The sequence below is a fragment of the Mustela putorius genome, unplaced genomic scaffold, assembly GCF_011764305.1.
Source record: "Mustela putorius furo isolate JIRA1106 unplaced genomic scaffold, ASM1176430v1.1 tig00003962_pilon_pilon_pilon, whole genome shotgun sequence".
Taxonomy (NCBI): Eukaryota; Metazoa; Chordata; class Mammalia; order Carnivora; family Mustelidae; genus Mustela; species Mustela putorius.
In genome coordinates, this window is record NW_025422106.1 from 15,272,526 (window position 1) to 15,299,104 (window position 26,579).

General features: G+C 38.8%; 1 protein-coding gene across 8 annotated transcripts in view; it reads right to left on the reverse strand.

The window, feature by feature from the left end:
• Positions 1 to 26,579, reverse strand: part of ACACA (acetyl-CoA carboxylase alpha) — a 283,911-nt gene that overhangs the window by 170,050 nt on the left and 87,282 nt on the right. For all 8 annotated transcript variants that reach the window (XM_004747175.3, XM_004747176.3, XM_004747174.3 and 5 more), the window contains 7 exons: positions 19,516 to 19,648; positions 18,118 to 18,256; positions 10,173 to 10,282; positions 9,284 to 9,365; positions 8,001 to 8,099; positions 6,418 to 6,524; positions 2,335 to 2,445 (listed from right to left, as the gene is read on the reverse strand). In XM_004747175.3, coding sequence (XP_004747232.1) covers positions 2,335 to 2,445; positions 6,418 to 6,524; positions 8,001 to 8,099; positions 9,284 to 9,365; positions 10,173 to 10,282; positions 18,118 to 18,256; positions 19,516 to 19,648 — 781 coding nt within the window. The remainder of the gene's footprint in view (positions 1 to 2,334; positions 2,446 to 6,417; positions 6,525 to 8,000; positions 8,100 to 9,283; positions 9,366 to 10,172; positions 10,283 to 18,117; positions 18,257 to 19,515; positions 19,649 to 26,579) is intronic.

Consider the following 26,579-nt stretch of genomic DNA (forward strand, 5'->3'; position numbering starts at 1 on the left):
GTTAAAACAGGTCACAAGGCTAGTCAAAATTCAAAGGGGGGGGGTCTTTCTTGGTGGGAGGAAAGGCAAAAATCACAGGGGTGTGTATAGAGAGATGGGAGGAGTTATCATGATCATTTTTGCAAATAATCTCTTACATGCTCTCTTCTGTATTTTTCATCCTTTTGTCTCTTCATGCTTTGGTCTGAATTTTCTTCTGAGCTATCTTCCGGTCACTAATTCTCTCTTCAACTGCATCTAATACACTATTAAACTCTTCTATTGACTTATTTTTATTGTATTTTCAGTTCTAGAATTTGTTTCTTCTTTAGTTTCCAGTTTTCCAACCAAATTCTTGTCTTTAATTTCCTTGGATACATTAAGTATAGTTACTTCAAAATCCTTGTCTGAAAGATCCATTATATAAAATCTCTGCAGGTCTGTTTAAAACTGACTTCTATTTCTCTTGATTTTCAGTCATGTAATTTGATATGCCTGCTTACTCTGAAATGGTATTTGATAACAGCATTTGAAAGATAAAAAAAAATAATTTGAGGTTCTGGATGTTATTAAATGTGCTTCTTTCTGGTGGATAGTGACAACACCACCTAGAACCCCTTGCTTGAATCAAAGTTTGAGTATCTTGAAGCTGAGATTTAGTCCCTCTGAAGGCTGGTCTATTTCCAGTTTATTTTTACTCCTAAGGTATAGTGTCTTTAAGATCCCAACCTAAAATCTGGGAGATTTTTGCAGGGAACCTTCCTTAGCAAACTCTAAAGGCTAAGTTTTGTCTTTTAAGTCTTTGACTGTTGAAAACTCCAATCAGCTTTTTAACTGCTTCTTCTCAAACTAGAAGATATCTCTAGGAAAAAAGTGGCTTCAAATGCCACCTCCTCATGTTTCCTTCTTCTCTTATACTTTAGCCCCCTAACTCTTCACTGTCTTGAAAAGTCTCTAATGCTTTGAAATAGACTTTTAAAAAATTTTTTGTCCAGCTATTCTAGTTTGTTCTCAATGGGAGGATTGGTTTGTTATTTAGTTAATCATTATTTGAACTTGAGGACTTTCACGTAAAACTTCCTAATCTTAGTGTTCTAGATTCTTCAACTAGAAGAATCAACTAGTTATACTTTTTAAAAAAATTAAACTTTTTTTTCTTTCACTTCTAAGAGTGAAAGACCTTTTCTTTAGACCCCACGAGGCATTGATCTACCTATGAAATTAGGCAAAATACAAAAGGTATACAAAGAAAAAGAAGGGTAATATTTGAATTCTGACATTCAAAATAGGACAGTGCAACAAAATAACACCTATCAGTTTGCTGTTGAATGGTCTTTAGAAAAAGAAAAAGGCCAAATAGAAGGTGGCTAGAGACACTAGTAAAGGGTAATGCAAAGTAAAAAATGCTGGGAAAAAATAAAAACAGTGGGAAGCTAAGAGAGTGAAAGGCCAGAATGTGTCCCAATTTTCCTTTTTCTTATTCCTCTTTTTCTGGTAGGAGAAAAAAAGTGAGTCAAGTATGTGAGGGTAGCTGTAGGGCAGTAAAGAAGGAGACGTGTGTCTCCAAATTATCTCTCTAAGATTCTGAAACAAGATCATTTTTTTGGCCTTCACAAGTAACTTCTAGTCTGGCCACATCTCTTGGCTGCAAATCAGAGGGTTAGACAGAGATTTGAGGTTTTTTTCCTAGCCCTCCTCAGTTATAGGATGTGGACCTGCCATAGGGCATCTGCGTGTGGTGGCCATGCAGCACAGACTAGGATGTAGACTGGGGAGCTGGCCAGGTAGATGGGACACACAGCAAAAACTGCAGAGCCTGCAGCCAGTTTGAACTAAAGTGAGGTAAAGTCAATCAGAGAGCCTGAGTCTGGCCAAGCCAAGAGCATCCAGATCAGGAGTTAACCACATACTTTATTTACAGTGCCAGCAATAGGGGAACACAAATATGTAGAAAGGCATTTTGACTCTTCCCTATCACTATGAGGTCCTATGAACCACTACACTATACAGGGAAGAGCTATCTGAGAAACTGAGCACTTCTACAGAAGAGTGAATGACTATTGTTTGAGTTTCCTTATTGAAAAAACCTTACACTGAACTGGACATCACTAATAAGCAGATAGGAGCTAGAGAGAAAGACTAGAGTACTTACAGACAAAATTAAAAATTAAATATTTTCTGGACATCCAAATTATATAATGACTTATTATTATCTTTTATTTTATTGAGGTATAATTGACATACAACATTAGTTTTTGGTGTACAACATAGCACTTTGTATATATAGTGTGAGTTAAATCATGTATCTCTGATATACCTGTAAATTCAATCAAACAAAAACAACTTGTATTCTACCTGTCTGAAGAGGTTGGGGAAGTCATCTGCATTGTTGACTTTTCTGATTCCTTTCCCACCTCCTCCTTCTGAGGCTTTGATCATCACTGGATATCCAACTTCCTCTGCTGCCTTCAAGAACAAGAGAAAAATGTATTATTATTAACAGTGAAGGAGAAAACTGGCACCTTCTTCCTTTAAGAATGCTGTCATTGGGGGCATCCGGGTGACCCACTCTTGATTTCAGCTCAGGTCATGATTGAGCCCCATGTTGGGCTCTGTGCTCAGCATGGCATCTGCTTAGAATTCTCTCTCTCCCTTTCCCTCTGCCCCTTTTCCTGCTTGCATTCTCCCTTTCTCCCTCTCTCTCTCTCTGAATAAAAATAAATAAAATCTTAAAAAAAAAAATGCTGTCATTGGTAGGTCCAAAAGTAGTAAAATAGAAAGGTCCTAAAGACATAGGCCAAAAAAAAAAAAAAAAAGTAGCAACATAGGTGAAAAAAGAAGTCTTAACAGTATTTGTAGCATTAGGTTGAACCAAAATAAAGTGACCATTTTTTGTAGGTTAAAAAAAAAAAAGGGAATTGTTGAATACTGGCATTTTCATATTGTTCAACTTAAGACAATCCTGTATACATCAAAAAAAACAAAAACAAAAACAAAATAAAACTACTTGTTTACGGGGCACCTGGGTGGCTCAGTCAGTTAAGCACCGAACTCTTGATTTTGGCTCAGGTCATGATCTCAGGGTCATAGGATCGAACCCTCATGTCAGGCTGCATGCTGAGCATGGACTCTGCTTGTCCCTCTCCTTCTGCTCCTCCCCCTGCTTGCACTGTCTCTCTCTCTCTAGTAAATGAATAGATAAAATCTTTTTTAAAGCTTCTATATCTTTTTTAAAGTTATAGAAACATATAAACTACCACAACTGAACCAGGAAGAAATAGAAAGCCTGAACAGACCCATAACCAGTAAGGAGATTGAAACAGTCATTAAAAATCTCCAAACAAACAAAAGCCCAGGGCCAGACGGCTTCCCGGGGGAATTCTACCAAACATTTAAAGAAGAACTAATTCCTATTCTCCTGAAACTGTTCCAAAAAATAGAAATGGAAGGAAAACTTCCAAACTCATTTTATGAGGCCAGCATCACCTTGATCCCAAAACCAGACAAGGATCCCACCAAAAAAGAGAGCTATAGACCGATATCCTTTTTTAAAGTTTATATATGATTATGCATGCATTCATACACCCACATATCAGGGTATTGAAAGAAAAAGTCTAGAAATACACCAGTGGTAATTTATAAAAGGAAGATGGGTAGATATACTTCCACTTTTTACTGTATTTATTTCTATATTACTGGAATTTCTTATAATATATAGATATTCATGTATTACCACTAATTTTTATTTTTAAAAAAGGTGTAATAAGTTCACTTAGTAAAATGCTGACAGCTTCTGACAACAGAACTCTCATATATCCAGAAGTTATTTTCTCACTCAACTTTTTATAAAAGATAAACATAACAAGATACTAAAGTACTTTAAAAATTAGGAAAACTAATTTTCAACACATACTCATGTGGTTTTTGCATTCATGACATTTAATAATGATCAGGTAACAATCCTAAAACTTTCTAAAAATTATTATGTATCTGTTAAGGAGGGAGGTAGTTAAATCAAAATATGTCCATCTATTAGAATACTATCAATTATTAAAAGGGATGAGGTGGCTTTTATATGTAACAATAGAGAAGATGTCTAGATTGTATTGTTATGGCAAAAGTAGAGTGGGGAAAAGTTAGCCAAAATTTAGAATAACTAAGTCATTCCTTTGTCGAAACATCCCAGTGATTTAGTTTCCATCATAACAATATCTAAACATGTACCAACAGAAAGAAGGGTAATTTCAAATGTCGAATTAGTTGATTATGCACAGTTCCATCTCTTCTAAAATTCTCTTGGCTCTAATCACTTCTAAGCTTATAAACAGAGTTAGCCTGATGAAACAGTGTTATAAAAGCAAGTTATTTCTGAGTGATAAGTACCACAAAGAATCAGCCACAAGTGTGGAAAAACTTTAAAAAAAATAGGGTAGTCCATAGGATGTCAGTAAGAAGGTAGGTCTTTTAAAAAGATATGAAGGCTCTAGGCACAGGTCATCCACTTAGAATACTTTTTTAAAAAAGATTTTATTTATTTATTTGAGAGAAAGAGTGAGAGTGAGTGAGAAAGAGAGAGTGAGAAAGAGAGAGCACGAGGAGGGGGAGAGGCAGAGGGAGAGGGAGAGGCGGGCTCCCCGCTGAGCAGGGAGCCTGATGCGGGACTCAGTCTTAAGACGGTGGGATCATGACCTGAGCTGAAGGCAAAAACACAACCAACTGAACCACCCAGGTGCTCCTATTTAGGATATTTTAGAAGAATTTTAATATCATAAGGAAAATGCTTATACCTAATAAAAACAGGAAAAGAAACTAGGATTACTAAGCAATATATATATATAGATACACATTATATATATACATACTGAGAAACTAATTTTATACTTATAATAATTATAAATATGGGAATCTATTAATAAAGATGATCATTTTATGATAACAAACTATGAATCAAAAAATCCTGAAAGAAGATGCATTAATGTGTTATGAATATGTATCTATCTCTAGATGGTAGGTTTATGGGTAGTTTTATCATCATTTCTTTTCTAGCCTTCCAAATTTTCTACCAGAAATTTTTCGTTTAAAATTATGACCAGGAAAAAAAGGAATTTTAATTGATGAGCAAAATAGCTAGTTCCTTACAAAGGGCTTCTACTCTTTGGCAAATGATAGCACATAGAGTATAGCGTTTGCAATTCAATTAGAAATATTAGTTATTCTTATTAAGGAGATTATAAGAGGCTTAACTTGAAATGCAAACAAAAGAGAAAAATTAGTTGAGCATTCAGTTTTCCTCTTGAATTTATAACACACAAAGTCAAACACGAGTAGTGTGTTTTTCTAAAATAGCCTCTTTCATCATCTACTTGGAAGCATGCGTAACTGACACTTCCAACTATTTAAAAAGTGAAAGGGGAACAAACAGGAGAGAACGATAAAAGAAAGAACCGCAATGTTGGAGAAAGGATCTCCTTTTGCATGGGTTCCTGTTGCTACAAGGATGGACAGAAATTAGACACTTCCAGCCTCTCTTGGCTCCCTCCCTCACCCCTCCCCAAGGGAAAAAGTGAATTGTGTGATTGGTCAGTTTGGAAGGAGGAACTGAGCATGCACAGCTCGACCTCTTCCCCTTTGGGATCAGCCCACTGCACAGAACATATGCTCTTTGTCAGTTCTCAGTGACAAAGAAGCTGGATGGTAAAAGCTCTGTTCCTGCAGAGGAAAGTATGGGGTTACTCAGCACCGCCAGTACCCAGTGAATGAGCAGGCAGAACTCAGATGTTCAGTTTACACATCTGATTGTTGCTACAAACTGAAGCCATTTTCACCAACCTATCTGTAATAAAGCTGACATTTCTCTGTCTGCCTGGCTTCCTGGTTCTGAATTTAAGCAGGGGAAAATGTGAATTGTTTGTTACTCCTTCCCCTACCCCCACCCCCACATACACACACTAACAGGTGGTAGAGGGCAGAGTTGGTAGTCCCTTAAAGCTGAATTAGCCACCTAAGAAATGTTCTGTCCGGGGGGAGCAGTTTGCTTCAAAAAAAATTTAAATTAGGGGTGCCTGGGTGGCTCAGTGGGTTAAGCCACTACCTTCAGCTCGGGTCATGATCTCAGGGTCCTGGGATCAAGCCCCGCGTCGGGCTCTCTGCTCGGCGGGGAGCCTGCTTCCTCCTCTCTCTCTCTCTCTGCCTGCCTCTCTGCCTACTTGTGATCTCTCTCTGTCAAATAAATAAATAAAATCTTTAAAAAAAAAAGCTATAAAAAAATTTTTAATTATTTTTGTTAAATCTAGGTCACTTCCTTACTCTATAAACTATATCTCATGTTCTTACAATCCCAATGCCATCACAGGTATATATCATGAACCAGCCTTCAAATTACTTTGTGACTCTAACTGGTCAGTTGAAAGACATCACTCCCTAGAGTTTGTAACCTACCTTCAGCCCATCATCCACATCCTTCACATAACCTTTTTCATATAATTCCTGGGGAACATTTAAGATACGTTTTGAAAAATCATTTTCATGCCAGTCCACACGAAGACCTGTAACAGATAACAGTGACTTGAAAGCTGCTATAAAAGCTTCTGATCTTGTCAATTTTCTGCTATTCCTTCTTTCAAATGCTCTCATATTTTTCCAAAATTGAGGGTATATGTGAGAAAGAGGGATGCCATAAAAGCCTCATCAGTCCCTGGGGTTAACGGCACTTAGCTCTGCAGGACCTGGCAACTCAGGTTCTGACCCTAGAAGAAGCCAAGAGAACAAACAGGGAGCAAACTTGTAAAAATGCAAGGACCTACAAGACCAAAAAAACAAAAAACCCATGTCGGACTTTTCACAGCAACTCCGCAGGCAAAATACCTTCGATTTGTGTGTTCAGGCCTGCTCCAGGGCCAGAGGTCTGGGAAATAATTCAATCTTTATGAGCCCTTGGAAATGGAAATGGCGGTTTTATTGGCCTCAGCAGAGTCATGATTCCATGCTCCCTGAACGTCCCTGTACTCAGCCACAAGGGGAATGCTACAGTCTCTCCATTCAAACAAGAACAAATTCAAACGTTTATTTTAAACTGTTTGACCCAGCAGTTCTGGAGAGGATATTGCAATCCCCCTGGAGAGCCAGAGTAACAAGAGTTCAAATCTGTTCAGCCTCAAGACAATGGTCATTCCCATTTGAAAGAGCTTTTAGAGTATGTCTGCTCCCTTTGCTGGAGTACTAAAAAAAGGCAAGTTCATACTGCAATCAGCTATAATGATTCACATGGCACTCTTTAAGGGATTAGTCAACTATAAATCATTTCAAGAAAAATTTTATTCTTCTGTATGCCTGGAAGAAAGGTTTATTATTGCCCTCATTTTCTGCATCAAGGGCAAAGGAGAAGTTGAATGGTATTAAACAGGCAAAGCAAATCACCAATAGATAGTGGGCTGGCATTAAGAAAACACTGGCAGGCAAACATTTGAATAAGCTGGTTTTAGGTTTTTCTTAGTGATCCAGGTCACCCCTCAGACAGGTTCAAAGGCCTAATTCTGCCTAAGTCCACCTCTGAAGAAGATTCTAGCCTACCCAGAGCAGATCCCAATCTACAGAACCATGTGAGTTTTCCTAGAGTTTCTCCAAATTCCAATTAAGTCCCCAGATCACTTAAATCACAGCTTAGCATCTATGCATCTGGTATAAAATTTATATTCCTAAGACATCATAAAATCACAGGTATATTGATTAAGCTAGGAAATACAAGGTACCAGAAATCAACCTCGATTCTATTTCTTATCACATATCAGAATACAATTTTTTAAATTTAAATTCAATTAGCCAACATATAGTACACATCATTAGTTTCACATGCAGTGTTCAGCAATTTATCAGTTGCATATAACTGCCAGTACTCATCACATCATGTGCCCTCCTTTATGCCCATCACCCAATACACTTAAAATAAAGACTTAAGCCACAGTCCCAAACATCATACTGAGATTTTCCGTACTTCAAAATACAAACAAGAAATAGTTTCTTACCACTGCCACTCCAGGGAAGAGTCGGGATACCTGCAGTTTGAGCCACTATGGAAGATGCAATCTTATCCCCCAAAGCCCACATGGCCTGGCTTGGAGGACCTAAAAACAAGAAAAGAACCATGACTGCAATATTCTGGCTTCATCTCTGTCACACAGATTTTGTCTTCTATGTAATTATTTTTGTATTTGTCTTATCTCCCCTACATTACATATTATGGAGATCATGATCTTGATTAGGGGGATTACTATGTTATGACTTATCTTTGTACCCTTTATAGAACCTAATGTAGTGAGCTCTTAAGCAGAGTTCGGTATGTACACTGAATTAAATTCCTGAAAAATCTGACTTTATCGTTGTTCATGATCCAACTTCACCAGGTTATAAAGGTCTTTTTTTTTTTTTTAACCAATCCTAAAATAAGGACTAAAAAGTTTGGGGTTCAAGTCTGAAATGTGCCCTCCTTGGTCTTAGGGGAACCCAAAAGGAAGATTTATCTTTTTTTTTTTTTAGGGATTTTATTTATTTATTTTGACAGCAAGGGGGAGATCACAACTAGGCAGAGAGGCGGGCAGAGAGAGAGGGGGAAGCAAGCTGCCCACTGAGCAGGGAGCCCAATGGGGGAGCTCGATCCCAGGTCCCTGAGATCATGACCTGAGCCAAAGGCAGACACTTAACGCACTACCACCCAGACACCCCAGGAAGATTTATCTTTAATAGGGTTTACAATACATAATCATCGTTGTGGAAGATCTCTGAGATAAAGAGAGAAACCCTTTGAGCCATATACTCTTGATTTCTCTCTCTGCTATATAGCACAGCAAAAAATCAGAAGAAAAGGCTCTCACTTACAAGAATGTTACCTATACACTAAATGTGAAGGTGATGATTCATATTTAAGGGCACAGTGCTAGGGTATCCTAATACTCAATTATCTCTGCTACATAAAAAAGGCCCTTTCTCCACATATTTTCTTAAAATTAAGGGCAAAGTTTAAAAGGCCAGTGTTTTGGAAATCAGAGCCTTTTCCATATATCATGGAAAAGAACCTGAGGACAGAAAAGACAATCAAAATGAAGAAAGGTAAGTAGGATGTAAGAAATAAGGAAGAGAAAAAAAAAAAAAAGAAAGAAAAAGAAATGAAGAAGGTTACTCTGAGAGTTGTTAACTGATGAAAAATAAGAGCCCAGTGCATGTTAAACAGAAGAAAAGCAGAACATGGAGTGGAACACAGGCAAAACTGACAGAACCAGAAAGACAAGAAGAGTATGTCAGAAAGGCTTACCCATGAAGGCGATGCCATTTTTCAAAAGAAGTTCTGGGAGCTTGGGATTCTCAGAAGCATGACCCCAGCCAGCCCACACTGCCTATAAGGGAAGATAATATGATTTGTTCTTAAAATTCACACTAAAAAAAACCATGATAAACTGTGTTACTCTCTACAAGACTCGCCCTACTCCATGAGGTACAATAGCTCCACAAGATCCTAACACTTAATTCAGCTTCTATGCTTGATTCTTGGCAAACTTTTTAGAGAATAAAAATAAGCAGTCCATTATGGCACAACCTCTGAAGAGGTCAAAATAAGTTGAAGTTGATATTAAGATTCAGCTAGTCTTGCTGCTCTTTAGGAAACTCAATGCATAGCCTTTCCAGTAGACTCTACAGAGCCCTTTCTAGAAATATTGGTTTTCTTTCACAGATTCAATTACTTTGTCCACCCAACTCCACATTTATATCCAGTGGTTATATTGCCATATAAATCTCTAGTTTTTTTCTCTCTGGGCTTTAGGACATTTACCCTAAATTTCCTAACACAATATAATAGGGAAGAAATAATCTGCTTCTATATCACCATATTCTGAGCTAAGAATATTCCACTGGAAACAGGAGCTTTTACTTACTTGAGATAGTTTGAAGGTGCAATGGATAACTTAATCTCTGAAAGACACTTAAAACCTTCTGTCTGTATTATATTTATTTTACTTTGACTCATTCATTTTTTCCACCTCTCTTTTCCCGATCTGTTATATCCCACATTTAAAAAAAGCTTTTATCAAACTTTCAACAAAGATGTTTTATATAAAATTTTAAAGTTCTTCTCTGGATAGCCTCTTGCATTTAACAGTCAGATGGCTAAACCTGGTTTGAAAGGACACGCTGGCATCTCTTACTTGTACTGGAATCCTTTTGGCAATATCAAGAATTAATTCCACATTTGCATAGTTGTTGTTGTTTGGTCCTCCTGGCACCGGTACATAGTGATCTGCCATCTTAATATATTCTGAAAATGCAAGCAAATTAACAGACACACGATTTATTTTCAGAAATGTAACAGAAGAGCAAAACATTGTAAAGGACAGATACCATCACAGGTAACAGGACAAACTGCATTAACAGGGTTAAGTCCCAGGACCACTTAGTTAGAGGTTCTGACTTTATTAAATCACGGGCACTAACATGTGCTAATGTCATATTCAGGAAGCTCTTGTACTAAAACAGCTGTTCTCAAACATTTCATTATGTAACCTTTGAGAAGGGTCTTTAAGATCTATGTATTAAGGATGACATGTCACTTAGAGACCCCTGTACAATTATTCTATTCTGATAAAAAGTTTCAATCCCGACACCTTTTATCTCTTACACTATTCTCCAAGAAAGCCCTTTTTCTGGTGTAGAGCCAGACGAACTGGGAAAAGAGGGTAGAGCCTAAAGAAAGGTTTGTAGACTAGATGAACAGGAAAGGTCAGTTACAGGCAACTAGAAAGTGCTGGAAGAGAGTTGATCTGGAATGCTGGAGATGGCAGCTATTTGAAAGACATTGTTAAAAGATAACTTCTTTCCCTCCCTGCATTTTTTTTTCCTCAGTATTCCCTGACATCTCTCTCTTCCCACTCTGGCAACAAATGTAGTAGACCACTACAGCGCGCAGTAACTATACTAAGCAGTTTACATATATTATGTAATATTCAAAAATCCTAAAAGTGATAGGTATTATTGTCACCTAGTTTACAGGAAATTGGCTTGGAGCAGTCAAAGAACTTGCTCAAGGTCCATCTCTACCATATTTATGTTTCTTCTATCTTGTTATTAATTTTTAAAGGTTTCACGTCCTTCCAAAAAAAAATTCCAAAGATACAAAGGCCTGAAGTTTGTTCAAAAGAAACAGGTTTTTTGTTCTCTTTGACAATAAAAGGGAAAGCATGTGAACCATTAACAAAAATTAGGTAATATATCAGGATGTAATAATACTATTTTTTAACAGCTGAAATCACTTATTGTCCCACCATTCAGAGATAATCAGTTTATGATTTGATGTACTAGAAACCATAAACTGTTAATCAATCTAACAATATATTGTGGGTATCTTCCCATACATGATAGAGAGATATTAATAGATATTTAGTATTTTAGATATATTTAATATACACTTGATATTTCAATGGATATCTACCATTCCAATAATGTCACAACAGTTGATAATTCATTTAACCACTAACTTATTGTTGAACATATGGGTCATTAATGATTTGGAAAATATTAAAATAATGCAATGATGAATATCCCTGTACTACTGTCCAATTATACCCACAAGATACATTCCTAGAAATACAACTACTAAATCAAATGGTATCCACATTTTCAAAGATTGAACCACATTAGACTCTCATTAGCAACATGGGTGACAAGTTATCTGTACTCTAACCTATATTAGATATTATCACTCACTTATTTATTTATTTATTTGAGAGAAAGTGTGCAAGAGAGAGCAAAGCGGGCAAAGGGAGAGGGGGCAGGGAGAAGCAGCCTCCCCACTGAGCAGGAACCCTAACATGGGGTTCCATCCCAGGGCCTTAGGATCATGACCTGAGCCCAAGGCAGACACTTAACAGGCTGAACCACCCAAGTGCCCCTTATCACTCTTTAAAATTTTACTAGTCTTATAAACTAAAAAATCCCAATCGACCATTGTTTTGCTTTACATTTGATTACCATTAGTATCAAATTTTTCCTTGTATATTTATTGTTCCTTTCTCATTCTTTTATCAACTACCTAATTCATGTTCTTGGTTCATTTTCTACTGAAGGGTGTCATTTTCTCTATTACAGGTAGACACTCTTTGCTGCAAAGTGTTTTTCCAGATTACGATTTGTCTTTAACTTTTTATTTGCTAAATAAAAATTTTTATATAGTCAAATCCGTCCAACTTTTCTAGTGGTTTAGCCTTTTCTGAAGTTCCATAGCCGTGGGTACAGAAAAGAAAGTTACATTAATTGTTGACCTACATCACACATGCTCATGAATGTACTACGGTCACCAACCAGCAACAGTTCAGAGTTCTACACCAATCAGTTTTCTGGTATCACTACTGCAGATATGAAATTCCCTTTCATGCCCTGGTAAGTAGAAGAAAGCATTTTATCTTATCCACACAGCTTGGACTTCTCTCCATTGTCTCCTGGTTCCCAGTTGCCGTAATTACCACAAGAGAATCTATTCTAGAGAATAGTCACAAAGGAACAAAACTCACCTCAAAAGAGAACACTTGGTTCTTTACCAGAGATTGCACTAATCATCCACATCTCCAACTTTCCCAATAATGAGCACAACATAAAAAATATGCAACTGGGTTGATTATTACCACCCTCACTGTCAAGCATGCCTGCTCCCCCCAACTCCAGGTCTCAGATGATGAAGTCCTCTCCTCATGTGAAAAACCAACTCTTCCATCTAAGGCTCCTTCTTCATAATCTTTTAAATTACAAAAGTAATGTGTGTTTTATACTGGATTCCTATGATGACTGCACAATGGTACAAATTTACTAAAACTCATAGAAATGTGAACTTTTTATGGCATATAAATTATATTTAGTAAAGGTACTAAAATAATTAACATAATAGAAAGGTTAGAAAAAAGGAAAAATTATCCAAAATATTAATTCCTTAATTCAATAACACTAGTATTATAATCCTTTCCAGAGATCTAATTTTCAAATAACTTTTAAAGAAATTATAAAATTGTATAAAATCTTTTTTTAAAAAGATTTATTTATTTATTTATTTGACAGACGGAGATCACAAGTAGGCAGAGAGGTAGGCAGAGGGGTGCGGGAAGCAGGCTCCCTGCAGAGCAGAGAGCCCAATGCGGGGCTCGATCCCAGGACCCTGAGATCATGACCTGAGTCAAAAGCAGAGGCTCAACCCACTGAGCCACCCAGGCACGCCAAAATTGTATAAAATCTTTGTAAAAAAGTTGAAAAAAGCAGAAAGAGAAATAAAAACACCCCAAAATACCACCCTGAAAGACAGCTAGTATTGCTGTTGGTATAAGCCATTATCCCTTTTCCTAACTATATGCAATGTATTTTTTCCCTATTATTGTATCACCCTGTAGCTAACTTTTTTCTTTGCAATAGTGATGGACAGACACACTGTCTGTTCCCATGATCCCAGTTTCTAGGTCTTTATACCTTAAGGAATCCCCCTTTCCTTGGGTGTGACCAGGATCTATGAGTTGTTTCTAGCCAAGAGAATATGGCAAGGACAATAAGAAAATACCTGATCTTACTAAAAGGCTTTGCCTTGCTGGCTTTAAGGTAGCAGGCAGTCATTTTGGGATGGCCCACATGACAAGGAGTCAAGCGTAGTTTTTTTGCTAATGACTGGCTAAACATTCAGGCCCTCAATCTGATAGGCCATAGAAAACTGAAAGCTGAGTTTGAAAGTAGATCCAGCTGGGGCACCTGGGTGGTCAGTGGGTTAAGCCTCTGCCTTTGGCTCGGGTCATGATCTCGGGGTCCTGGGATCAAGCCCTGTATTGGGCTCTCCACTCAGTGGGGAGCCTGCTTCTCCCCCCAACTCTGCCTGCCTCTCTGCCTACTTGTGATCTCTCTCTCTGTGTCAAATAAATAAATAAAATCTTAAAAAAAAAAAAATAGATCCATCTGAGTTTGAAAGTAGATCCATCCCCAAGTCAAGCCTCAGACGAGACTGCAAACCCAGCTGACAAGTGACTGCAGTCTTGTGATAACCTGAAGCAGAAGACCCAGCTAATAAGACATGCTCTGACCTACAGAAACTGGGAGCTGCTGACTGTTGCCAAGTTTATGGTAATGTTGTCACACAAAATAAATAATGTAGCAATATTAAACTGCATTTCAGACCAAGAAATCTAATTCCACAACATATTTTTTTAATGTCTGCATGGTACTTCACATTATTAGTGTTGCACATTTTATGCAACTAATGCACCCATGTTGGACATTTAAGTTACTCCTAGTTTCACATTATTTAATTTTTTTAAGATTTTATTTATTTATTTGACAGAGAGAGAATGAGAGCACAAGCTGGGAGACAGAGGGAGAGGGAGAAGCAGGCTCCCTGTTAAGCAAGGAGCCCAATGTGGGGCTCCATCCCTGGACCCTGAGATCATGACCTGAGCTGAAGGCAGAGGCGTAACTGCCTGAGCCACCCAGGCATCCCTGTTTCTCATTACTTTAAATAACACTACAATGAATATACATCCTTGTATGAATACATCTACCACATTAGACTTTTTTGTTCCTCAGAATAAAAAGCAGGGAATAATGCTTATTTTTGTCCACTTGTGCTCTAGACTACACCCACTTCCGCCTCCTCCGGGTCCCTGTATGCCTCCATTCCTTTCCCTCTTTGGCTCCTTCCTCTCAAATGCTAAACAGTCCCAAGTCTCTTTTACTCTTAAAAATAAAAATCCTCAGGACACCTGGGTGGCTCAGTTTGTTAAGCCACTGCCTTCAGCTTAGGTCATGATCCCAGGATCCTGGAATCGAATCCCGCATCGGGCTCCTTGCTCAGTGAGGAGCCTGCTTCTCTCTCTGCCTCTGCCTGCCGCTCTGCCTGCTTGTGTTCTCTCTCTCTCTCTCTGACAAATAAATAAATAAATAAATAAAATCTTTTAAAAAATAAAAATAAAAATAAAAATCCTCCATTGGAGAAGGTATGAGCTATGGTGAGTGCTGTGAAGTGTGTAAACCTGGTGATTCACAGACCTGTACCCCTGGGGCTAATAATACATTATATGTTAATTTTTTTAAAAAATAAAAATCCTCCCTGACCCTTAATTTTTCTTTAGTTACTACCTTTTCTTCTTCCCTTCTCATTAAAAATTCTTTAAAAAAAAAAACAAACTTGTCTGTATTAGCTATCTCCATGTAACTTTCTACTCATTCCTTAGTCTGCACACTCACATTGTTCCACTGGACTATTCTCAAAAATGCTACCAATGTTTTCTATTCCTACTTCACTGGATTGCCAACTCATTTGGCCCTTCCTTATGGAAATTCTCTTTTTTCTATCTTCTGTTTCTTCTGTCTCCAGTCATCTGTTCTCAGCACTGTTTATGGGCCAATCTTCCTGAGTCTGTACCTAAAATTTTAACTCTTCTATAAAATTTCATCCTTAGCCCTGTTTCTCTTCATTTTCCATCAGTTCTTTGGGCGGGGCAGGGGTAGTGTTAACTACTATATGTTTGCTGATAATGTAGCCTCTTAGTTTCCAGCTCTCATTATTTCTAAGTTCTGGAAGGATATATTCAACTTTTTACAGGATTTATAGGATCTGCTTATATCAGAAGTACTCCCAATCTCATCTGTCCACCCTGCAAAAAACCTTCTTCTTCTGGCTCCATTATTATTTAGCTCTTGTTGATGATCCTATCATCTGCCTAGTCAACCAAATTAGAAACCTAACAGTAATAATCAACTCTTCCCTCTATCACCATATCTTGCCAATTTTACCTCCCCAGCCTCTAAGCCATCTCAGCCTCATTATGTTCTGTAGCACTGCCTTCCACAAATGAATCTTCCAAGACGCTATACAAATTGTCCATCTAACTGCTATGTTTCAAGCAAAGAAAAAGTACCTTTAAGAGATACACACTAAAATACTTACAGATGAAATAATATATCTAGGATTTGCTTCAGAAATTATGTGTGGAGTGGGGAGGTGAAAGTACTATTGAAACAAGACTGGCCACGAGTTGCTGCTGGATGATAGGTAAATGGGAAGGGATTCATTGTACTTTTCTACTTTTGAATTGTTAAAAACAACAACTAATCCATTCAAAATGCTAACCCTTTAATGTCTAACACACAGACACACCACACACACACATCCCTAAAAAATTTAAGTCTATGCTCCTAAGGATGAAAATCAGGACCCTTCTTGAGAAATAGATCACATCTTGTACTTTAACAAGTATACCTGTAGTTTCCAGCAAACCATTGTGTCATGCCTTCATACATTTGCATAGACTGTTCTTTCTTCCTGCAACACCCTGCCTGGAATGTCCTGTTGATTGCTTCACTAACTCTTGCCATTCTTGGCTAGGCATAACTTCTTTCAGAAAGCATTCTCTTAACCCTGCTACCAAAAGCAAAGGTTAGAGGTAAGATGCCTCAGCTCTGTTCTCACAGTACCCTGTTCATATTTCTTTTAGCACTTATCTCACTGTATTGAAATTATTTGCTTCCTAGAACAAGATTACATTTTATTCACCTATGGGTCTCCATATTCACTGAGTAAATGAATAAATGAATTAGGAGTACCAGATAGAAATAGATGGGGGGAAAAAAAACACAAGGTAGTTTAATGTTTATTACAGACAATTTCATCTTTATAACTATACTGTGAATTAGACATTATGATCTTCCTTTTACAGATACAATTGTGGTTCAGAGAAGTTAAAGGGTCAAACTAAATGATTCCACATAATAACATATGCTTTCCAATAAAATGGTACCTTATCTGTTTTTAAATAAGATGATATAATAATCCCTACTCCTTAAGAATAGTCTTAATATCATAGTCTCAATAGTGAGAGAACATACACAGACCAAAATAGGTTTAAAAAGATAGCTCTTTAAGGAACTAATGCTATCTGTGGGTACTCTACCTTAGAGATTATATTTTAGTGATAAAAAGTACAGAGAGCAAAGACTAGCCATACCCTCTCACCTATACTAATAGTCTTTATCTACAACTCTCAGATGGAGGGCCATCTGAGGAGAGAGAATATGTAGAAAAGTTGCAGGATAAAACCCACTTGGGTCCCTCAAGAGGGGGAAAAAAAGAACCTTAATCCTAAGATTCTCTAAAATTCAATGTAGCTTAGCTTAGGGAAATAGCCATTTCCTTCCAAATCTTTCTACTTACACATGCTAAAGTATGTAGCTTAGCAAATACTTGACACTAGAAGAGCATACACCTGGAAACTGCAATCAACACTGGTTAAATTTCTACTTATTTTTACTTAGAACACAGGAGACTGTGTTGAGGTTCAATATAGTAGAATCACTTGTATATGCCTATTACTGACACTTTTTTTTTTTAAGATTTTATTTATTTATTTGACAGACAGAGATCACAAGTAGGCAGAGAGGCAGGCAGAGAGAGAGAGAGAGAGAAGGAAGCAGGCTTCCTGCAGAGCAGGGAGCCCGATGCAGGGCTCAATCCCAGGCCCCTGAGATCATGACCCGAGCCGAAGGCAGCAGTCCAAACCACTGAGCCACCCAGGCGCCCCTTACTGACACTTTTTTTTTTTTTTTTAAAGATTTTATTTATTTATTTATTTGACAGAGAGAAATCACAAGTAGACGGAGAGGCAGGCAGAGAGAGAGAGGGAAACAGGCTCCCTGCTGAGCAGAGAGCCCGATGTGGGACTCGATCCCAGGACCCTGAGATCATGACCTGAGCCTAAGGCAGCGGCTTAACCCACTGAGCCACCCAGGCGCCCCCTTACTGACACTTTTTAAAAGAGAAATCCTTGGGTTTGGGAATCCTCCTAAGTTAATAGACTCCTACTTAAGACTTTGCTATTCCAATCTTTATGCTCAAGGGTGATGCTTTCTTTTCTTTTTTCTTTTTTAAGATTCTATTTATTTATTTGAGAGAGCATGAGCACAAGTGGGGAGAGGGGCAAAGGGAGAAGGATAAGCAGACTTCCTGCTGAGCAGAGAGCCCTACACAGGGTTCAATCTCAGGAGCCCTGGATCATGACTTGAGCTGAAGGCAGCAGCTTAACCAACAGAGCCACCCAGGCACCCAAGGGTGATGCCTTCTTAATGCTAATCACTCACCTGCATTGGCTTTCAGGTCTTCAGGTGTTACCATAACAACAAATCGGATTGCACGTTCATTTCGAAACATCTCATAAGACCATCGGCGGATGGACCTCATGCATTTCACTGCTGCAATGCCATTGTTGGCGATAAGAACCTGGGAGAGTGGTGGGATGGGAATTGGAGAAAAGTAGAAAAGGCAGGCAATGACAAAGGAGAAGAAATGAGACCATTTCTGTAGATCTCTGGCTTTCTCTGGAAAGCCAGATTTTCAATTAGGAATTTATGTTGCTAGTCTTGGCATTTAGGAACCAGCTCCCACATGATCAAGGGATATTTTAAAATGTTAGCTAAGCAAATACTTTAATATGTGCCAACTAAAAGTTATGCTATCTTCATTTCTTGAAAGGGGAAATTCACAATTTTTCAAATCTTGTGAGTTTGTGAATTACTCTACCATACCTGTTAGGGGAACAGAAGACAAACTTCAGAGGGATGATGTATTAAGGAATGGAGGACGACTGTTATACTGAACAAGGCGCAGAGCTCTGAACACATGTAAGAACACTGGCACCAACCACTCTCTCTCTCTCCCCAAAATGTTGAGCCCTAAATGCCTTAGAATTGTAGAGACTGCCTTACAAAGAATGGTCACAAGAAAAAGAGAAGAATAACCAATGATCCTGAGACATCACTGTAAACAAACCTCTCGACCTGTCTTGCATTCATGGCCCCGGGATAAGGGCGGCTGGAGGTAACACCATCTGTCTTTATTGGAAGATTAACAGAAGCATTGGAGCAACACTGCTAAAGTGGGAGTATAGGTCCCCACGCTTTATTCTTATAATCACCTCCATCTCTTTCAGCCAAGCTGTCCTGCCAGCTCGGACGTGGTTTAGATAAAAGGGACACAGAATTACTCCTAATGTTTCAAAATATTTGTAATCTCTTTAAGTATTTCATACGGTATATTCCCTCTAAACACCTCAAATATCTGCTGGAAGCCATTAAATCACAGTGCATCAAACTATTCAAGCCTTCTGTTCTAATCCCTCCACTCCCTTAGCTCTCACTCCAATGCAGTGACATATCTCTTCACCACTACCCCACAAGCTAATCTGTTTCTCAGACCCTCTCACAGTGGGGCAGCCCAACCCCATAAAATCGCAGGACCTTTTAAAAAGAACCGTTTGACCACCACTTCAACTTTTTAATTAGCTCTGCCTAAATTATCCATGGTAAATACATAGAAAACAGTGAAATTCACAGGACATCATGAAGGCAGAGAGGTTAATTCTGCACAAAGAGGCAGTCTCTGAAAATCCAAATGCCGGTTTTGAGCAAATCTAGATGACGAGTCTAGGCATTGAATCTCATGAGCTTTTGAAAAAAATAATTCAGCAAGTTATAACTTACCTTCTCAATCACTTTATTCCCCCCAAAACGGGTAACAAATTCTGCTGGAGAAGCTACAGTGAAATCTCGCTGAGAGTCTATTTTCTTTCGGTCTCGACCTTGCTTTACTAGATGCAAGCCAGACATGCTGGACCTGTAAAAATAGAGAAACCATGGAAGTCTAAAGATAGATAGGATTTTTTTCACACCATCTATCTCCCCTGGAAATCTGCTTTTCACGACCATACTTCCAACAGCACCCTTGTGAAGACTGCACACGTACAGATCACATACTTTTTGAACAAAGAGAAGAGAAAAAGATCTTTGATTATGGAAATTTAAGAAAAAAAAATTAAGTGTTCTTGGATAATATTAAGGCTTACCAACAGATGCCATCACAAAGAGACAGGTCAAGGACAGGATGAAATGAGATGGTAGAGATAAGAGACTGGGAAAGCTGAGAAAACAGCAAGGCTCTTGTTGGATTACGATCTTTGCACACAGATGACCTTCATCTCTGTATCTCTAGCCTCCATTTTTCTTAGGAGGCTAAACTTTTAACTATCTACTAAGTGTTTTATTTGTGTATTACATAGGTATTTCAAAATTAGTAACTCCAAAACTAAATATAAGGCAGCATAATAGATTGTATTTCAATTACAAGACATTCCTCCTTTAAAAAAAAAAAAGAAAGAAAGAAAGAAAGAAAGAAAAGAAAAGAAAAGAAAAGAAAAAAACTTTAAAAAATATCTGAAATCAGGGGCGCCTGGGTGGCTCAGTGGTTAAGCATCTGCCTTCTGCTCAGGCCATGATCTCGGGGTCCTGGGATCTATGGGACCTATGTCGGCCTCCCTGCTCAGTGGGAAGTCTGCTTCTCCCTCTCCCTTTGCCTCTCCTCCCCAACTTGTGCCCATGCTCTCTCCAATAAATAACTAAAATCTTTAAAAATATATATATCTGAAATTGATGTGTATCTTACAAGTGATGGTGTGCTTTATTTAACTGGCAGTATTTTTTTTTTTTCTGAGTGGCACATACCATAATGGTCCCTTAACAATCAATAGTGTGTTCAGGATAGATGAAAGATGCAGTAGAAACCCAGGCCTGCGGTTAAACCCAGACCCACCCGGCTTAATAGCTCCAATGACATTAAGCAAATAATTTAACCTTGCTCAGCTTCAGTTTTCTCTTTGCAGAATACACATAGTATACAATGTTCTGGTTATTTACCTACTGTCTCTCTGCTCCAAGCTCATCTTTTTATTCTCTGCTCTGTGACAACAGAGCTAAGACTCTGCAAACCTGTTTAGTTCTACCAATGAGAAGGCAGGATGGTAAGAATAGTGATTTCATTCTTGTTTTCTAGCTTTTATCATCAGTGCTCCACAGTAAGAGAGAGTTAATTCTGGCCTCTAGCATCTTTCAACATTCCTGGTGAGAGCCTCACTGCATCCATTAGAGGTACAAGCAGCAGCAGATTATGGCTCCTTGGCAGAGTCCCAGCCTTGCAATGCTCACTCATCCTCTGGGCTACGCCTGGGCCTATCAATCAAGGGTCTGTCCAGCCAGGCTTCCACCTTCTCTGAGCACCAGCTACTCAAAGCTCCCTCTCAGAGGTGCAAGTACTGGCCCCCATGGACCTTCCTTCAAACTCCTACATTCTGGTAACCCCACCTCTTCCTTTTTGTTCTCCCATCCCTAGGGGGTTGGTAGCTGCTTCGTGGAAGTATTAATTTGAGGCTATTTCAGAAAACACCCAAGTCACCAGTCCTCATTATTGAATGTCCACTGTTTATAAAACTTAAGGCAGTTACTCTTTCCCTGACTGGACCTTGACTGACAGACCCTCTTTGAAAAGGTGTTTTGGGGGTTCAATGAGGTAACAGCTGTTCAGTGGACAGCCATTTTCTTATTCCCACCTTTTCTTCCTTTCTCCTGCACTCTGACCTCTATGCTGCAATAATTTCTTTTCAACATATGGGGCACCTGGTCGGCTCAGTCAGTTGGATGTCTGCCTTCGGCTCAGGTCATGATCCCAGGGTCCTAGGATGGAGTCCCTCATCAGGATCCCTGCTCAGCAGGGAAACTGATTCTCCCTCTGCCTGCCACTCCCCCTGCTTATGCTTGTTCTCTCCGACAGATTTTAAAAATCTTTTTCTAAAAATTTATTTTCAAAATAAAAGGGTATAATTAAAATCTTCCCACAAATACCAGGTCCAAATAGTTTTAAATGATAAGTTTTATCAAACTTGTAAGGGCAGTAGTCTACCAAATTTCCAGACAATAAGAAAAGAAGTTAAGGGGCGCCTGGGTGGCTCAGTGGATTAAAGCCTCTGCTTTCCGCTCAGGTTATGATCCCAGGGTCCTGGGATCGAGCCCCATGCCGGGCTCTCTGCTCAGCAGGGAGCCTGCTTCCTCCTCTCTCTCTGCCTGCCTCTCTGCCTACTTGTGATCTCTGTCTGTCAAATAAATAAATAAAATCTTAAAAAAAAAAAAAAAAGAAGTTAAACTCCTCAGCTAAAGTAACATTAATACCAAAACTAGACAAATATGTCATGTAACAGGAAAAACCAGATGCATTTTATTCATGACTACAAACGTAAAATTCCTAAATATAAGATTCTAAATAGTAGAGTACTGGTGCAAGGATAGGCAAAATATTAGTAAAAAATATTACTCCATGACCAAGTTGAATTTGTCCCAGGTATGTGAGGCTGGTTCAATTTTAGAAAAATCCATAAATGGCACCTGGGTGGCTCAGACAGTTGAGCATCTGCCACCAGCTCAGGTCATGAACCCAGTGTCCTGGAATCAAGCTCCTCATCAGGCTCCCTGCTCAGGAGGAGCTTGCTTCTCCCTCTCCCTTTGTCCCCCTTCCTCTGCTCATGCCCTCTCTCTCTCAAATAAATAAATAAGAATATTTTTTAAAAGTCCATAAAGGGGCATTTTGCCCCTTTATGAGTGGCTCAGTTGGTTAAGTGTCTGCCTTCAGGTGAGGTCATGATCTCAGGGTCCTGAGATCAGGGCCCATGTTGGGCTCTGTGCTCAGTAGAGAGCCTGTTTGTCCCTCTCCCTCCACCTGTTGCTCCCCCTGCTTGTGCTCTTCCCTCTCTCTCTATGTCAAATAAATAATAAATAAAATCTTCAAAAATAATAAAAAATCTTTTTAAAAATTTAAAGGTCCATAAATGTAATACTCTGTTAGATTTCCCAGTAAGTGCAATAAAATGAAAAAAATAAATAAATAAATTAGAGGCATTAGGATTGCAAATGAGGAAGTTAAACTGTCATTATTTGTGAGTGATATAATCGTTTACAGAGAAAACACAAAATTTTTGCAAATATTAGAAATGGGAGACTTCAGGCAAGTATCCAGATAAATATACAATAACTCCAAAAATATTACATAAAGAAGACTGTAACAGATTATAAATTGAAAACATATCATAAAATTAAAACAACTGAAGTTATATGCATTTCTGGAAGATACATATAAACAAAAGAGTATGCTGAACGTGTGATTAAGGAAAACAATTATGTGCGTGAGAGATGCCAGGAAGAAGCACTAAGGAGAGATCACATAGTTAGATGAGATGACGGCCAGGGACCAATCTTTGGTCTAGGTGGTGGGTTTTCAAATTCTTTTCACATTATTTTTTTAAATGATCCAATAACTGACCAAATAAATAAATAATAGACCACAAATGGACCAATGAGTGTGCCAGGAAGGAGTATGTTACATAATTCTATACACCTAAATTTACACACGCACACAAACACACACACTCCTCAGAGATCAGCTGTAAGTTACTTAGGAAGGGACCAAAGGGAGAGGTAAGTTATAACTTAGAATCATTTGTTTTTTTTTTAAGATTATATTTATTCATTTAAGAGAGAGAACATAAGCAGTGGGACAGGGAGAAACAGTCTCAATCTCCCTGGTGAGCAGAGAGCCCAACGTGGCGCTCAATCCCAGGACTCTGGGATCATGATCTGAGCTGAAGGCAGATGCTTAACTATCTGAGCCTCCCAGGCACTTTGTAACTTAGAATCATTGCGGAGCTGGGGAACCTAAATGGCTCGGTTGGTTAAGTAACTGACTCTTAGCTCAGGTCATGATCTCAGGGTCATAGAGCCCTATGTCAGGTTCTGCACTCAGTGGGGAGTCTGCTTGAGATTCTTTCTCTCCCTCTGCTCATCCCTCAGCCTCTCGCTCCCGCTTGCTCTCATAAGGGCACCTGAGCAGTTTTGTCAATTAAGTGTCTGACTCTTGATTTTGGCTCAGGTCCTGAGCTCGAGCCCACATCAGGCTCTGCGCTCAGCAAGGAGTCTTCCTGAGAGTCCCTTTCTCCCTCTGCCCTGCCCCTGACCCTAAAATAAATAAATAAATCTTTAAAAAATAAAATAAAAAGTAAATCTTGAAAAAAGAAAAGAATCAATAAGGAGCTACCTAAGTTTAAGATAGGAAAGGAAGCAAAGCCTTGATGAAATTACAGTGGAGAAGGGACTGGTCATAAGATTTAATCAATAGTGAAGAGTGCTCTGAGAATAAAAGAGAGAAAAACAAAAATCTGTCTTACTGGGGAGCTTGGGTGGCACAGTCAGTTAAGCATCTGCCTTTGGGTCAGGTCATGATCTCAGGGTCCTGGGATGGAGCCCAGCATTGGGCCCCCTGCTCGGCGGGGAGTCTGCTTCTCCTCTCCCTCTGCCCTCCCACCCACCCCACCCCCACTCATGCTGGCTCCCTCTCTCTCAAATAAATATAACATTTTAAAAAAATTATTTATTTGAGAAAGAGAGAGAATACAGGGTGGGTGCCCCAATAAAAAAAAATCTTTAAAAAAAAATCTGGGGGCGCCTGGGTGGTTCAGTGGGTTAAACCTCTGTCTTCAGCTCAGGTCATGGTCTCAGGGTCCTGAGATCGAGCCATGCATCATTGGGCTCTCTGCTCAGCAGGGAGCCTGCTTCCCCCTCTCTGCCTGCCTCTCTGCCTACTTGTGATCTCTCTGTCAAATAGATAAATAAAATCTTAAAAAAAAAATACTTTAAAAAAAAAAGAAAAGAAAATCTGTCTTACTTTTAATGAAGGGATCCTTACATAGTTACATTCTGAAGTAAGGCACCATGCTGAAAACAAGGGGATCAGGTATAAAGACAGAATAGATCTCAAAATCTTTACCACTCATCTATCTTTTCTCAGGAAGCTATTAGAGAATGTTGTCTTCCAAAAGGATAGAGTAAACCAAGAAAAAGGAAAAGAAACAAAGGAGCCAATAAAGAGAAAAAAAGGGATTCCCTAGATGAGAGTTCAAAACAGAGGACAGATTATTCCAGGATGGATGCCTCCACGAAAATAGATCACCTGTTGTATTTACCCACAGAAAAACAAAACTTTGGGTGTGTAATATCTATGTATGTTTTGTTTGCACATGTATGTATATATATGATTGTTTTATATATACATATACATATATATACACACATATATATAAAAGTAAAACAATGTGATATAAAATGTATTTATATACATAAAAATCATTATATATATGCACACACATATATACATATATATACACACATAAAATAGCTCAAAAGCTTTTTAGTTATTTGACACTCAATGGAAGTTCTGCTTGGTTTTCCCCCTAAAGGGTAAAAGAGATCAAGTGAAAAGGAAAAGGAAAAGATAATTGTTCTAGAGATGAATCTTGTCAACTCAGGGTTTATTGCTTGTTTTGCGTTTCCACCAAGGTCCAGTTTAATTTTCAGTTAATATTTTTCAGATTAAGAACTCTAAGACTGCAAAAACAAACAAATAAAACAGATATTGGAGGAGCCCTTACTGACTGCTAAAGGCCATCATTCCGGTCATTAATGTTAATCCTCTGATGGAGAGGTACAGATCTGCAAGAGGCTTGAAGAAGGCCAAAAAAGCCTGACTAATTTCCCCCTGAGCCCCAAGTTCTACGGGCAGGGGGAAGAAAGACCCCAGGGGAGAGAGTGTGGCACCCTCCACAACTCCAGTCTGGCTGCCCACCGTCTCATTCCAGGGCAATGGCGTCAGGTACCTTTCCGGGCCCCAGAGACACATTTTTTAAAGAAGTTTTCTCAAAACTACCTTCCACAGGATGTTCATACTACATAAAAACTATGCAGAATTGATATCTCCCTTTGCAGCAGAGGAAGAGACTTCACTCTTAAAAAACCAGCCCAAGCCGGGGAGCAAATCTGGTACAGACTGAGTGAGATCTCTTAACGAGAGAACAGCAAGCACAGCAAGTTCCTCCCAGGGGTGCTTGTTTGCAACGCGGTTAAAATACCACACACGTGCATGGGTAGCTTTGATTCAAATTCTGAGTATAAAAGAAAGGTTTAGAAATCCAGGAGCAAATATGGGAGTTTTTATTCCTTTCCTTTAAAATAAAAAGGTTTCTTACAGATACAAAAAATCATCAAATCAAATTTCCCCTAAGTTCCAGGGCTTAGTAGTCAATGCCTTACTGGTTTTTAAAGGAATATATGGCCCAAATACAGCACCCTAAAACTTACCTTTGAAGCATGTAATATCTCATCTCCTTAATTTCCTCTGCAGAACCCTCCATATCAAGATGGCAAAGGAATGGAAGATTTTTTTCTTCAGGTTTCAGCCTTGTAAACACAAGCTGCAGTCCGTCCTCCTGTTGCAGGTGCTTAAAACCCAGGAGGACAAGAGATCCTGTGCCTTCTGCCTACTTCTTGGCCCTGCTTCAGGCAGATGGGAGTATTCCTGATGGCCTCAAACTACAGTCATTTTGTCTATTTAGTTCCCAATTTCTGTATTTCCCCACCTTTCCTCCTTTTTGTATTTTCTCCCTCAACCTGGTTCACACAAAGAACTGGTTGATTTCCCAAGGGGACTAAGAGGAGAGGGGGAGGAACATAAAAGCTTGTGTAACTAGAAGACAGATCTTAGCTCTGCACTAACCACAGCAGACATGTTTCAACAACGGTCACTTTCTTCTGACAGTCACCAGAGAAAAGCTCCACAGCCTCTCCTGGCTGCCAGCAGCATATGACAGGGAGGGCCCCGGGCAAAAAGAAGACAACGT